The 15359-nt window shown below is 44.0% G+C and overlaps 1 protein-coding gene across 1 annotated transcript in view; it reads left to right on the plus strand.

The window, feature by feature from the left end:
• Positions 1–3821: 3821 nt before the first annotated feature.
• Positions 3822–15359, plus strand: part of TAF2 (TATA-box binding protein associated factor 2) — a 160342-nt gene continuing 148804 nt past the window's right edge. Inside the window, exons 1-3 of the mRNA XM_077493254.1 lie at positions 3822–3991; positions 6713–6767; positions 9914–10074. Of these exons, the coding sequence (XP_077349380.1) occupies positions 3939–3991; positions 6713–6767; positions 9914–10074 (269 nt within the window). The 5' untranslated portion in view covers positions 3822–3938. The remainder of the gene's footprint in view (positions 3992–6712; positions 6768–9913; positions 10075–15359) is intronic.

Below are 15359 nucleotides of genomic sequence, written 5' to 3' on the forward strand. Positions count from 1 at the left end.
AAGAGCTAGAAGAAGGCGTGGTGGCCCGGCAAGAAGAACCGAAGAGGGGGACAAGACCCCCGAAGAGGGGGACAAGACCCCCGAAGTAGGAAGAAGAGGGTGGCGGCGAAGAAGAAAGCCGGGCTCCTCCGCTAGTAAAAGAGATAGCAGAAGATAGGAGTCCGGCGAGAAGACCCCCGAAGACGGACAGAAGACCCCCAGAGCTGTGTAATAAACGATTTTAACCCTTGTGTGTTGTTGTTTTTTTTTACATTTTTTTTACAGGTGAATGGGTAGGGGTACATCGTACCCCATGGTCATTCACATAGGGTGGGGGGCCGGTATCCGGGGGCCCCCTTATTAAAGGGGGCTCCCGGATTCCGATAAGCCCCCCGTCCGCAGACCCCGACAACCAACGGCCAGGGTTGTCTGGAAGAGGCCCTTGTCCTCATCAACATGGGGACAAGGTGCTTTGGGGTGGGGGGGCCGCGCGGCCCCCCCTTCTCCAAGGCACCCCCCCATGTTGAGGGCACGTGGCCTGGTACGGCTCAGGAGGGGGGGGGCGCTCGCTCGTCCCCACCTCCTTTCCTGGCCGGCCGGGTAGCGTGCTCGGATAAGGGCCTGATGTTGACCTAGGGGGGGACCCCCACGCCTATTTTTTGGCGTAGGGATTCCCCTTTAAGTCCATACCAGGTGACGGGGCCAGCGACGCCTCCTTCGCTGGCCCCAGCTACCTGGAGACGCGCGTGTGTGGGCGAGTCCGTTCATTTTAAAAGTACGGCGGATAGTCCGGCGAACTTAGCACGCCGTATTAGTCCGCTGAAAAAGTGCCGTGTGTGGGCAAGTAGCTCGTTCGGAAAGTCCGGCGGGAAGTCCACCAGACTAAGTCCGCAGGATAGTCGGCTACGTGTGTACGTGGCATTTTACAATCAAATGATTTGTTCAACCCACAAGTGCTTTTTTTTTGTTACCGCTACCATTCCTTTTTATTGACTTTTACAATTTACAAATTTACAAATGCAGCAATTTAGAAATTGGATGAAAGGTTTAGCACTGAGAAACACTGTTTGAAAGTTAAATAGTGCATTTTATATACAACTATAGTATCTCACAAAAGTGAGTACACCCCTCACATTTGTGTAAATATTTTATTCTATCTTTTCATGTGACAAAACTGAAGAAATTACACTTTGCTACAATGTAAAGTAGTGAGTGTACAGCTTGTAAAACAGTGTCAATTTGCTGTCCTCTCAAAATAACTCAACCCACAACCATTAATGTCTAAACCACTGGCAACAAAAGGTGAGTACACCCCTAAGTGAAAATGTCCAAATTGGGCCCAATTAGCCATTTTCCCTCCCCATGGTCATGTGACTCCTTAGTGTTATAAGATCGCAGGTGTGAATGGGGAGCAGGTGTGTTAAATTTGGTGTCATTGCTCATACTCTCTTACTGGTCACTGGAAGTTCAACATGGCACCTCATGGCAAAGAACTCTCTGAGGATCTGAAAAATGAATTGTTGCTCTACATAAAGATTATAAGATTGCCAAGACCCCGAAACAAGCTGCAGCATGGTGGCCAAGACCATACAGCAGTTTAACAGGACATGTTCCACTCAGATCAGGCCTCGCCATGGTCAACCAAATAAGTTGAGTGCAAGTGCTCTGCATCATATCCAGAGGTTGTCTTTGGGAAATAGACCTATGAGTGCTGCCAGCATTGCTGCAGAGGTTGAAGGGGTGGGGGGTCAGCCTGTCAGTGCTCAGACCATATGCCACACACTGCATCAAATTGGTCCGCATGGATGTTGTCCCAGAAGGAAGCCTCTTCTAAAGATAATGCACAAGAAAGCGCACTGAAGACATGCAGACTAAGGACATGGATTACTGGACCCATGTTCTGTGGTCTGATGAGACCAAGATAAACGTATTTGGTTCAGATGGTGTTGAGTGGTTGTGGCTGCAACCAGGTGAGGAGTACAAAGACAAGTGTATCTTGTCTACAGTCAAGAATGCTGTTGGGAGTGTCATGGTCTGGCGCTACATGAGTGCTGCTGGCACTGGGGAGCTACAGTTCATTGAAGGAACCATGAATGCCAACATGTACTGTGACATACTGAAGCTGAGCATGATCCCCTCCCTTCTGAGACTGGGCCACAGGGTAGTATTCCAACATGATAACGACCCCAAACACACCTCCAAGATGACCACTGCCTTGCTAAAGAAGCTGAGGGTAAAGGTGATGGACTGGCCAAGCATGTCTCCAGACCTAAACTCTATTGAGCATATGTGGAGCATCCTCAAACGCAAGGTGGAGGAGTGCAAGGTCTCTAACATCCACCAGCTCTGTGATGTCATCATGGAGGAGTGGAAGAGGACTCCAGTGGCATCCTGTGAAGCTCTGGTGAACTCCATGCACAAGAGGGTTAAGGCAGTGCTGGAAAATAATGGTGGCCACACAAAATATTGACACTTTGGGCCCAATTTGGACATTTTCCCTTAGGGGTGTACTCACTTTTGTTGTCAGCGGTTTAGACATTAATGGCTGTGTGTTGAGTTATTATGAGGGAACATCAAATTTACACTGATGTACAAGCTGTACACTCACTACTTTACCCTGTAGTAAAGTGTCATTTCTTCAGTGTTGTCACATGAAAAGATATAATAAAATATTTACAAAAATGTGAGGGGTGTACTCACTTTTGTGAGATACTGCATACCTCCCAACTTTTTGAGATGGGAATGAGGGACACCTATCAGCACAAGTATACAGGCATAGGACACACCCCTGGCCACGCCCCTTGAAAGGAAAATTGTACAAAAAGTATAAGATTGGTTTAACCCACAGGTGCTTTTTTTTTTCAACTACTATTCCTTTATATTGGCTTTTGGAATTTATAAATGCAGCCATTTAGAAATAGGGTTGCCACCTTTTCTTCAAGTCAAACCCAAACACTTTAGCGGCGCACAGCAATTTGTTCTTATACATATATTTTGCTATTAAATAACATTTCTAATCATATGAAGTTAATAACAAGGGCCCCCTTTTACATCTGAACTCGCAGAGTTTCCTTTCACTATAAGGGGGACTCAGCAGACTCTGATGTAAGGGAGAACTCTGGGGAGTAAATGATGCTCTGGGAACCATGATTTAAGGGGTAACACAGAGAACTCTGCTGTATGGAGAGGACTCTGATGTAAGGGGAAACACTGTGATCTCTGGTGTAAAGGGGAACTCTGATGTAAGGGATTACCTGAGAACCCTGACACTCTCAGCTTAGACAACTGCATGCAGCAACCCTGCTGGGAAGCCGGAGCCCAGTCTAAATAATGTGTCCGGGTTTCAGGCAGTCTGAAACCTGGACACATGATTCCAAACCCGAACTGTCCGGGTGAATCCTGGACAGGTGGCAACCCTATTTAGAAATCAGATGAAAGATTTTGTGCTGGAAAACACTTTTTGATAGATAAAGAGTGCATTTTATATACAACTATATAGATCAGACAAAAATGAGGGACAATGAGGGACATTTATCCAAAATCAGGGACAGTCGGAAGCTATGCCTGTCCCTTATAATCCAAAAACCTCATAAGCACCGTGTATTATAGATATCTCTCCAGTTCTCTGCTCTATACATAAGCAGAACAGTCTGCTCTCCTGTGTCTCACAATTCTCAGTACATGTCTGGTTCTAATAGACTCCCCCAGCAGGATCAATCACCAAAGAGGACAGATAATCCTGCCAGATTGTTAGGATTGACTGACGCTGTTTTCCCAATTCAAAAATGGCGCCCGAGCAGCAGTCACGGACGTCTCGCGAGATCTCCGCGCTGCGGAAGCGGAAGTGTTGTGGATGTTGCCCATGGCTGGCTTACAGAGGGAGCGCGGGACGGGGAGCTGAGTGTCCCCGGTCTCCATAGCAACGGGGCCAGACCGCGGAGCGGGGGGACACTGTCACCATGAACAGGAAGAAGGGAGACAAAGGCTTCGAGAGCCCCCGGCCATACAAATTATAAGTATCCCTAAGTGTTCCCTATATACACATCTCTGTATATGGAGCCCTCTCATATACATATATACACTACATACCCTTCTGTATACAGAACCCTTATGTACACCTGTACACTGTATATACTACATACCCCTCTGTATACACAGCCCTCATATAATGTATACACTACATCAATGCATATACTACGTACCCCTCTGTATACAGAGCCCTCATATATACTGTATATACTACATACCTCTGTATACAGAGCCCTCATATACACCTGTATGCTGTATATACTACGTACCCCTCTGTATATAGAGCCCTCATATACTGTATACACTACATCATTGTATATACTACATACTCCTCTGTATACAGAGCCCTCATGTATACCGTATATACTACATACTCCTCTGTATACAGAGCCCTCATGTATACTGTATATACTACATACCTCTGTATACAGAGCTCTCATGTACACCTGTATACTGTATATACTACATACATCTGTATATAGACCCCTCATATACACCTGTATACTATATACACTACATACTTCTCTGTTTATAGACCCCTCATATACACCTGTATACTGTATACAGAGCCTTCATATACACCTGTATACTGTATACAGAGCCCTCATATACACCTGTATACTGTATATACCTCTGTATACAGAACCCTCATATACACCTATATACTGTATATACCTCTGTATATAGAGCCCTCATATACACCTATATACTGTATATACCTCTGTATATAGAGCCCTCATATACCTGTATACACTACATCTCTGTATATAGAGCCCTCATATGCTGTATATACACTACAAAAATCTTTGTATACAGAGCCCACTTCTCCCTGTATACACTACATACCCCTTTGTATACAGAGCCCTCATATACCTGTATACTGTGTATATAGACTGCACTCGTACATACTTATGTGCCTCTGTATTCTCTATATAGAATGCACTGTCTGTGTATGGTCACCTTTACACATATATATGTATGTGTACCATGTGTATAAAATTCATACACCCTGCCCCATCGTGGCATGGACCCCACTAGACCTCTGACAGTATGCAGTGGTCTCTGGCACCAAGCTGTCAGTAACAGATCATCCTGTAAGATGTGAGGTGGGACCTCCATGGATCAGACTTGTTTTTTTCCAGCACATCCCACAATTGCTTGATTGGACTGAGATCTGCAGAATGTGGAGGCCAAGTCAAAACCTCAAAATCTTTGTTTCCTGAACCATTTTTGCAATGTGGCAGGGCGCGTTATCCTGCTGAAAGAGGCCACTGCCATCAGGGGATAAAGTTTCCATGAAAGGGTGTACTTGGTCACTAAGGATGAGCTCCGGTGTGTTTGCACAGCCCACGTGCAGAGCCCACCAGGAAGTGGGCACTGCGCTGCGCTAATCACAGGCAGTGAGGCGTTTCCTGATCTCTGCAGCTGCGCACAGGGACAATGTCTCACTACTTGTGATTAGACTTCCTTGCGGGCTCTACATACACGTGGGCTGTGCAAACACGCCGGAGCTCATTCCTTTTGGTCACCAACGATGTTTAGGTGGGGGGGGGGGGGGGGGTACATGTCAGGTAACATCGACGTGAATGGCAGGACCCAAGGGTTCCCAGCAGAGCATTGCCCAAAGCGTCGCAATGCCTCTGCCAGCTTGCCGTCTTCCCATACTGCATCCTGGTGCCATCTCTTCCTCAGGTGACACACACACGCTCAGCCATCCACATGATGTAAAAGAACACGTGATTCATCAGACCAGAACACCTTCTTCCAGTTCTGATACTCACATGCTTATTGTAGGCACCTTTGACTGTTGAGACACGGGTCAGCATGGGCACCCTGACCACCGGTCTGCAGCTATGCCACCTCTCACACAACAAACTACAATGCGCAGTTTTTCTGCTTTCAACAAATCAACTTCAGGGGCAACATGTTCACTTGCTGCCTAATATATCCCACTGACTTTCAAATGCCATTGTAATCAGGTAATCACTGTACCTGTCTGAGGTCATAAAATTGTGGCTGTTCGGGGTATGTATATATTTATGTGTGTGTATGTATGTGTGTGTGTGTGTATATATATATAATATTTTTTTTCCACCCCCTACTTCCCTTATCAGCGTGTGTGTGCGTGTGTATATAGAGTCCACTTACACATGCGTACCATACATACCTACCCATGTGCTATGTATATTGTGCTCCATACATACATATCTGTCTGAACACTGTATATATTAAAGCCAGCCATACATGGATCAAAATTCGGCTAGTTTAGCAGGGGCCAGCCAAATTTCAATTCGATTTTTGTCATGCGTTTACTTTCGAGGGCTATAGCCACTAACAGTAATCATTGTGTTCTCACAGCTGGGAAGGCTCTTTACATAAGCCCCCCCCCACCTCCAGCAGAACACAATAGTGCTGTGGAGGGCATTCCCCCATCAACACAGTCAGTGTGGTAGGAAAGTAAATCAACTCATCTATGGGCTGCCCTGCTTCACCCATACATACCTGTAATAGTGTGTATATAGACCCTGTATGGTACTGTGTGTGTATATACTATTTATCTCCTTCTCCGCGTATATATTATTATGTTGCACTCACACCATCCCGTCTGTAGCTGACCGCTCTTCCTTATAGCTGCCATCTCCATTACCATTTGGGCCATATGGTTGTAATGTGTGAATAATTTTGTTTCTCTTTCTCTTTATACGACTCACCAGGTAGTCTGCATCAGCAATATTAATTTTCAGAGGAAATCTGTCATAGTAAGTAGTTCTTCTTGTGTCTGATGTTACTGTAAAATGTTCTCCACTGACTGGCTGGTGGCGTTTGAAATATTTCCCCTTAAAAATATAGAACCCACAGATTTGAAGCAGAACTAAACCCACAGATTTAAAGATTTACAGACCCAAAAGTGCAACTTCTGCTTATCTGATTTCCCCCCCCCCCCCCCCTTCAGTGCCACATTTGGCACCTTTCGGGGCAAGGGGAACGGATACCCGTTTTTTACACCCTGTCCCCACTTATGGGAGACCAGGCCATGGCGAATTATGTCAGTAGCTCGGTCCCCCTTCTACTCCCTCCCCTTCTGTCGGGCCAGTGAGAAAGCGCAGCACGCTTTGCGCATGCACAGTAGGGACCCAGCTGTGAAGCCGACAGGCTACACTGCTGGGTTCCCTTACCCGCAATGGCAGCGGCAGTACCTGACCAGCCGCTGTAAACATCGGCTGCGGTGCTGGAATTGCTGGACTCCAGGACAGGTAAGTGTCCTAATGTTGAAAGTCAGCAGCAACAGTATGTGAAGTTGATGAGTTTTATTTTTTAAAGGGGCAGAACTCCGCTTTAAGTTTTAGAAAAAACGTTACGTTCCTGGGAATGTGACTATCACATTTGCTTGTGACCTCAACCAAACTGTCCAACCATCCAATGGCTGGTGTCATAACTGATCACATGTGCAGCACCATGGCAGTTGAAGATCAAACGGAGGCCAACATGGCAGCTTCCTTGGCTGAAATTGATAGGAGTGTTTAGTTCTACTTTAAAGGATAAGTTCACCTTTCATAACATGTTACACCCATATTCGAGATGTAAGATGTTATGAATGCACCGGCTCCTGCTCCCCCCGCTGTGCCAGCTAGCGGGGATCTTCTCCACCTGCTAGCTGTCAAAATTAAAACATTTTGTGAATGGAAAACTGCAAGTTGCCCCAGCCTTTGCGGCTGTCGCTTGCAGTTTTCAGTGAACTACCATGGCGCTGTGAGCTCTGAGATAGTTCATTCATTTTTCCCATCAGCATGTATCGGCTTCCAGGTACGAGCAAGCTGATACACCGACAGGTCTGCCGGAGATCTGCATGGCATCAGAGATCTCCCGATCACTGGCACAATGTTATACAGGCTCCTGCAGCAAAAAATAATAAATGCACATTTTTTTTACCTGAAAAAAAATGTGCATTTAATATTTTTTCTGAAAAGGTGAACTTATCCTTTAAATGTAGACAATATGTATGCGCAAAAGGTTTCGGGCCCCTTCACATCTGTTTGCTCTGGTGTATAGTGTAAGGCTCCATTCAAATTTGGCATTTTGGGATCTCAGGCAGAATTGCTGTGATTCTGCTCGCGATGTCAAATCACAGTACAATCACAAAACACCTTTCTTTTTCAATGGCACTTAAACGTTGTGCGTTTTTGGTGCTATGCGCAAAGCTTGTCGCCCAAAAGAAATTCATGCTCCTTTTTGGGCGATAAGCTTTGTGCGTTGTGGTTTGCCGCACGATTTAATGTGGCAAAGCATCAACACATAATTGGTGCGATTGAAAATGAATGTCAGCAGAGAATGTATTTTGTGATTGTAGTGCGATATGAGATTGTTGGCAGGATCACAGCGATTCTGCCCGAGTTCCCAAAATGCCAATAGTGAATGAAGCCCTACAGATTCCCATTTATTTGAATGAGCAGCCAAAAAAAAAAAAAAAAGTCAAACATACCCCTTTTTATTTTTCCCATTGCAGCAAATTACAACGTACAGTAGTGTGGTATAGTGCTTTGTGTTGTGTTGAATGCATGTGTGTTAGAAGTATGTTGGGGTGTCATTTAACATGTGTGCAGTTCAACATAAATTTTTACATGCATTGCAGTTTGCACTGTTTTTCAGGAATTCATTTAGTTGCTTTTACATGAGTTTGCATTGCGTTCACATGCGTACCAAGTTTGTTTATATGCAAAAAAAATTTATTACGTTCATTTTATTTGCATACCGTATATACTCGAGTATAAGCCGAGATTTTCAGCCCCTTTTTTTAGGCTGAAAGTGCCCCCCTCGGCTTATACTCGAGTCACCGCCGTCTGCCTACCTGATCTGCGTGCCGTGCAGACAGACGGCGGCCATTCCACTGTTCAAAAGCTGCGCCTCCCTGTCTGTGATAGGCGGAACACTCAATTTCCCAGCAGTCAGTGTTCCGCCTATCACGGATATCCGCTCATCCTCATACTATGGACGAGGATGAGAGGATGTCCGTGATAGGCGGAACACTGACTGCTGGGAAATTGAGTGTTCCGCCTATCACAGACAGAGAGGCGCGGCTTTTGAACAGTGGAATGGCCGCCGTCTGTCACAGACGAGGAGGAGAGGTGCGGCTTTTGAAACCTGGCATGGCCGCCGTATGTTTTTTATACATGCAGATCGGTGCAAAATGGCACACAGAGGCTGCAGAAGGACAAAGAGGCTGCAGATTGGCACAGGTAGGCTGCGATGGGCACAGGGATGGGCACGGGGAGGTACACAGGGAGGTATGCAGCTGCAGATGGGCATTGTTGACCCTCTTTTCCACTCTTTTAAGCTGTAACAGTAGCTGCTGCATGTCTCACCCTCGGCTTATACACGAGTCAATAAGTTTTCCCAGTTTTTTTGTGGTAAATTAGGGGCCTCGGCTTATATTCGGATCGACCTATACTCGAATATATACGGTATGTTTAAAAATGCATTTGGCTGCATCTGGTGTAAGCGAGCTCCTAATCCCTTTTACATAAATATGTTTATGCAAGTTTTAGAGTTATTTGTAGTTCTATTTAGGTTAAAGTCCGGCCATACACGGTTTGAATCTCGGCTGGTTCAGCAGGAACTGTGTGTGGGCAGGCTGAATGTACTAAGTTGATCGATTTGATCAACTTGGGTAAAACCAGCATGCCAGGTTTTACCTGCAGTTATTGCTTGCGGCTGCTATAGGCGCTAGTAATAATCTCTGGCTTCCTCAGTTATCATATCTGAGCTGATGGGAGGTGTGTGTGTATGTATGTGTGTTCAGCCTAAGTTTTCAAAGTCAGCAGTGGGCATAAATAACCAATTTTACTTTAAAATTGTATTTATTTATTTTGCTGTATGTGTTGATAATTGCTTGAGCGTCTTTCCTCAGGGATTTGTGGAGTTAACAATATTCCCTACGGTGGCCAATTTGAACAGGATCAAGCTGAACAGTAAACAGTGCAGAATATACAGAGTGAAAGTGAATGAGCTGGAGGCAGCGTTCATATACAACGACCCCACGCTGGAAGTCTGTCACCACGAGTCCAAACAGTAAGTGCTACAATTTTTCTTTTCTCATTCATCTGAATGCTGCTCGGTTGGCTTTACTGTACGAGGAAGACTGGACCAAGTCGCATCAAAACTTTATTAGAAGTTCGCCATACCTATACAAAGATAAATACAGGCTCTCTAATATGTGTAAAAATAAGTTATTGTCAATATTTCCATCGCACGCATTCCTGGAATGAGCTCAAAAGTAGCGAGTGCTGCAGCAACTACCAGCTGGAGACATCATAGATCAAGGCACATTTTTGCCAGCACACTACAGATCATCAAGTATTTTCCAATGCTTTTATTATTATTTATTACAGCTACTTATATAGCGCTGTCAATTTGAGCAGCGCTTCATTCATATATATTGTACATTTACATCAGTCCCTGCCCTCAAGAAACCTACAATTTAGGGTCCCTAACTTACATTCATACATACACATAGTAGGGCCAATTAACCTACCAGCATGTCTGTTGGAGTGCGGGAGCAAACCCACACAGGCACAAGGAGAACATGCAAACTCCAGGCAGGTATCAACGTGGTTGGGATATCAAACTACTGTCAAAACTAGGTACCTGTTCCCCCCAAATAAAAATGGCCATTTGTAATGTTGGAAAAGTGTACAACGGCCAAGGACACGGAGTGATGGTAGCATCTTCTCTTTCAATATAGAGCAGTACATCTGTGAATTCATGATACCATCAATGAAATGCAGCTCCCTGACACCAATGCAACCCCACAGAAGGATACTGCCACCAACCATGTTTCACTGTAGGCATCATGCATTTTTCTTTGTACTCCTCACCTTTGCGACACCATACAGTTTTGAAGCCATCAGTTCCAAAAACGTTTATCCTGATCACCCCAGAGTACAGAGTCCCAGTAGTCTTCTTTTTTCAGCATGGGCCCTAGCAAATTGTAGACGGGCTTTTTTTTTTGTACATGGGCTTTAGGAGAGGCTTCCTTCGTGGACTACACCCACGCATGCCTTTCCTCTGCAGTGTACGTATTGTGTCACGGGAAACAATCACCCCAGTTTGGCTTTCTACTACTTTAGCTAACTGCAGTGAACTTGCATGGCGATTTTATTCAACCCCTTTAATCAGAAGACGCTCCTGTTGAGGTGTTAACTTTATAATCAGCTGTCTGCTGGACACCTCTTTAATGAATAATCAGACTCACCTGCAGTTGAACTCATGTTAATTGGGATTTTGTTGTCTAAAATTTAGCTTTGCTCCTAAAAGCCGGTTCACACAGGGGCAGCATAAATTGCAGCGGGAATGCCTCAGGCAACCTGCACACAGCTTCAGCGGCAGCTTGCAAAATGACTTCTGTATAGAAGTCAATGCAAGTCACCTGGTCGCCCCCAAAAGTAGTACAGGAACCTTTTTCTAAGTCGGAGCGACTCAAGTCGCTCCTATTAGAATGGTTCCAATGTACAGAACGAGACGCGACTTGTCAGATGGCTAAGTCGCCTCTGTGTGAACCGGCTCTAAGACTTTCATTGGGGTGTATTAGAGCTGCACAATTAATTGTCAAGAATCTTTATCATGATCTTGACTAAAGTGTTTCACAATTGTTTCTATGCAAAGAATTCTCTCTGCTCTTCTGAAGCCACAGTCCTCCAAAGGAAGAGAAAAACTGGGCAGTCTGCCCAGAATCAAAACATTCTTTATCAGTTGAACTTAAATATAAACATTGTAACAATTCAATGGAATAGATTGTGTTTAAGTGAAAGAAGTTTAACCACTTAAACCCTATACCTTTTTCGGACATTTGTTGGTTTCAAGTTAAAATCTTTTTTTTTTTTTGCTAAAAAATTACTCGGAACCCCCCAAACATTATATTTTAGTAGACGCTAAGGATGAGCTCAGGCATGTTCACATACTCCACGTGCAGAGCCCACCAGGAAGTCTGTGCTGAGCTAATCACAGGCCGTGAGACATTGCCCGATCTCTGCAGCTGTGCATCGGGGCAATGTCTCACTGCCTGTGATTAGCGCAGCATTGCGCCGACTTCCTGGCAGGCTCTGTACGTGAAGTATGCAAACATGCCTGAGCTCATCCTTGGTAGACACCCCAGAGAATAAAATGGTGGTTGTTGCAATATTTTATGTCACACTGTATTTGCACAGCGGTCTTTCAAATGCAATTTTTTTTTTATTACTTTAATGAATTAAAAAAAAAAAACTAACCAGTAAAGTTAGCCCATCTTTTTTTGTATAACTTGAAAGATTTTACATTGTGAGAATCATGATCTTTTTATTCTAAGCAAAAAAAAATCGTGATTTTCATTTTGGCCAGAATCGTGCAGCTCTAGGATGTATTCATTTTTGCAAAAGCAGAGACAAGCAGCGCCAGCCTAACTGCAGTAATATGACACGCGTTTTATTTGAGTAGAGATGCACTCACTCTGTGTTTAATAAAAACAGGTTCATCATGATTAGGAAGGTCCGAATGGACAGTCTGGTAGGCAACAGACTCCAGTGGGGGTGATCCTGGGCAGGGCAGTTTTTTTTCCCTTTTTAGCACAACAAAAATTTATTTTTATTTGCATTCATTTTTGCAACATGGTCTTGAATGAATTTGTTAGGAAAAATACTTTTCTGTGTGTGCAAATTAACAATTCTTGGTTGCAATCAATGGCCCACATTTGTGGGAGTATTTTGTAGTATAGTGCCACATGGAAAATGTTGATTCTGAAAGGAAAGTAAAGGTTTTCTGACAAATCTGTTACTCACTTATGCTGAACACTGTAACTAAGATTTTATTAACATGACTGATCCCCTTTAAAACCTGTAAACTTAAAATTAAAATGAGTATTTAATGAGTGTGACTTTTTCTAAAAAGTAATTTATAATGTGCTCACTTTGTTGGAGTTACACCAGCCCTCTGGGTTCCATAACAAATTTACCAAAACACTTCCATCAATAATCCCTCCATTTATAGAAGGATTGACGATGCCAAGGCTATGTCTTCCTGCCAGTAGCAGCACACTAAAGCGGTGTCAGTGCCCACACTATCGTGTGTTCTGACTTCTTTAATAATTACACTGCTGCCGGCATGAAGTGTTGGCGGACCCTGATGCTTGGAAAGTTTGGAGGGAGCCAGATACTCCGCAAAGGACATTGGATTAAAGAAAACCCTGATTACAGATGATGTAAAGCCACCCATAGACATAAGATCCTGCTCTCCAGACTTGGAACTTTCTTTTCATAAACCGTAACAGTCTTCTCGGCTGAAAATATGACCTATTTGCAAAATTCATGTGACGGTAGAAGGTCATTTTGGGATAATGCAACCGGGAAAAGAAAATGTGTATTGCCTGCAGTCATCTTTTATAATGAAACAATGTACAAATATTGTTTGGCAAATTAAAGTCGCCTCCAAAAAATCAACTTTACTTTTGTCTGTCATCGGCTAATGTTCTTTTGTATGAATGATCTTCGCTGAATGAACGTTTAGCTCAATAATACTAATTAGCTCTTAAAATGGTTCTAAGGGCTCAAGGATTTTTACCTTTATGAATTCTGTGCATGAAGGTAAAAAAAAAAACAGCCCATTGGCTCTGGCTGCTGTCAATCGCAGCCAGTGAGCCAATGATGGAAAGAGGGAGCGCGGCTTATGCTCCATACACACGATCCGATTATTGGATGAATGATCGTCCGTTTTTTTTTTTTTTTTTTGCATGCTAATCTCACGTCTAATCTGATGAGTTTACTAAAGTCATGAAAATTCTCGTACGACCGAATTAAAATTTGGAAGTAATGCATTTGTATTCCATTTTCGAACGACAGCTGCACTGATTAAACAAAAACTTATACGAAAAAAATTCTGTCCATGTCCGATAGAATAATATCCGATGAACTGTCCTGATCAGCTCTCGAAAGCTCTGTACTAATGATCCGATTTTTGTACGATCTAATCGAATGCAGCATTTTTCGTATGCTTTTTGGATCATGTGTGCAGGGCATTACTCGATTGTCTCCACTGCAAACTGCTTGCTTTGGGGGCAAGTAGGAAGGAGGGGCCAGGAGCGCGAGAAGAGGAGGATCGGGGGCTGCTCTGTGCAGAACCATTACACAGAGCAGGTAAGTATAACGTTTGTTATTTATATATATAAAAAAAAATTGAATTTATTATTACTTTAACCACTTCATGATTAAAGCAAGGCATTTTATTGCGATACGGCACTGCATTACTTTAACTGACAATTGCATAGTCGTTCAATGCTGTACCCAAAGAAAATGCTTGTCCTTTTTGCTTTCCACAAATAGAGCTTTCTTTCGATGGTATTTGATCAACTCTGTTGGGGGGATAAAAAAATCTAATTTCTTCATCAATTTAGGTCAATAACTTTTCTGCTACATGTTTTTGGTAAACACAAATCCCAGTAAGCGTATATTGTTTAGTTTGCACAAAATTCATAACGTCTACAAACTCCTTTTTTTTCTCCTTTTTTTTTCTCCTTTCTTTTTTACTAGTAGTGCCAGTGATCAGCCACTTCTAGCGGCACTGCGATATTGTGGTGGACAAATCGGACACCTAACTGACCCATTTTGGGGACCAGTGACACTAATACAGTGATCGGTGCTAAAAAAAAATGCACTGTCACTGTACTAATGACACTGGAAGGGGAGAGGTTAACAAGGGCAATCAAAGGGTTAAATGTATGCCTAAGTTGTGCTTGCTAGCTGTGGGGGAAGTGCTTTGACTGCTTAGCAGGAACACAGGATCAGTAAATTCCCCTCTCACAGAATGGCTGTCTGCCTTGTTTACATATGCAGAATGCCGTTCTGCCTGTGCCCAAAACGATTGGCAGGTCCTGGTGGACATTGAGTCCGCCGGACCCACTGATTGACTCCCGCTGTTTCCAGTCACAATGAGTGTGGGTCACCGGCAGCATACGCCCCCCCCCCCAGACTCGGAAGTGTCAGATCACATACTAGGTACATGATCTGGCACAGAGCATGTGCATGGGGCGGTCTGCAAGAGCTTTGAGTCATGGACCCCATTAGAAAATCCTAATTTAAAAAGAAAACTTTACTTCTGGTCCCCTTGCAACAGAATGTCATATTGTGCTAGTATGCATCACATACTAGCACCTTATGAAAGACTTGTTTGTAAAATGAAGTCCTCCAGCAGTGTGCCGTTACCGCTGACGGAGCTTCCATCTTCCGGTTTTCATTCCGGGTTTGCGGGCTCCAGCTGTTTGAATGGGCAAGCCACTATTATCTCATTCCTGCGTGCATGCGGGAGTCACAGGTGCTGCACAGCGCTCTCAG

The sequence above is a fragment of the Lithobates pipiens genome, unplaced genomic scaffold, assembly GCF_037356315.1.
Source record: "Lithobates pipiens isolate NorthernLeopardFrog02 unplaced genomic scaffold, aLitPip1_a1.2 Scaffold_19, whole genome shotgun sequence".
Lineage (NCBI taxonomy): Eukaryota > Metazoa > Chordata > Amphibia > Anura > Ranidae > Lithobates > Lithobates pipiens.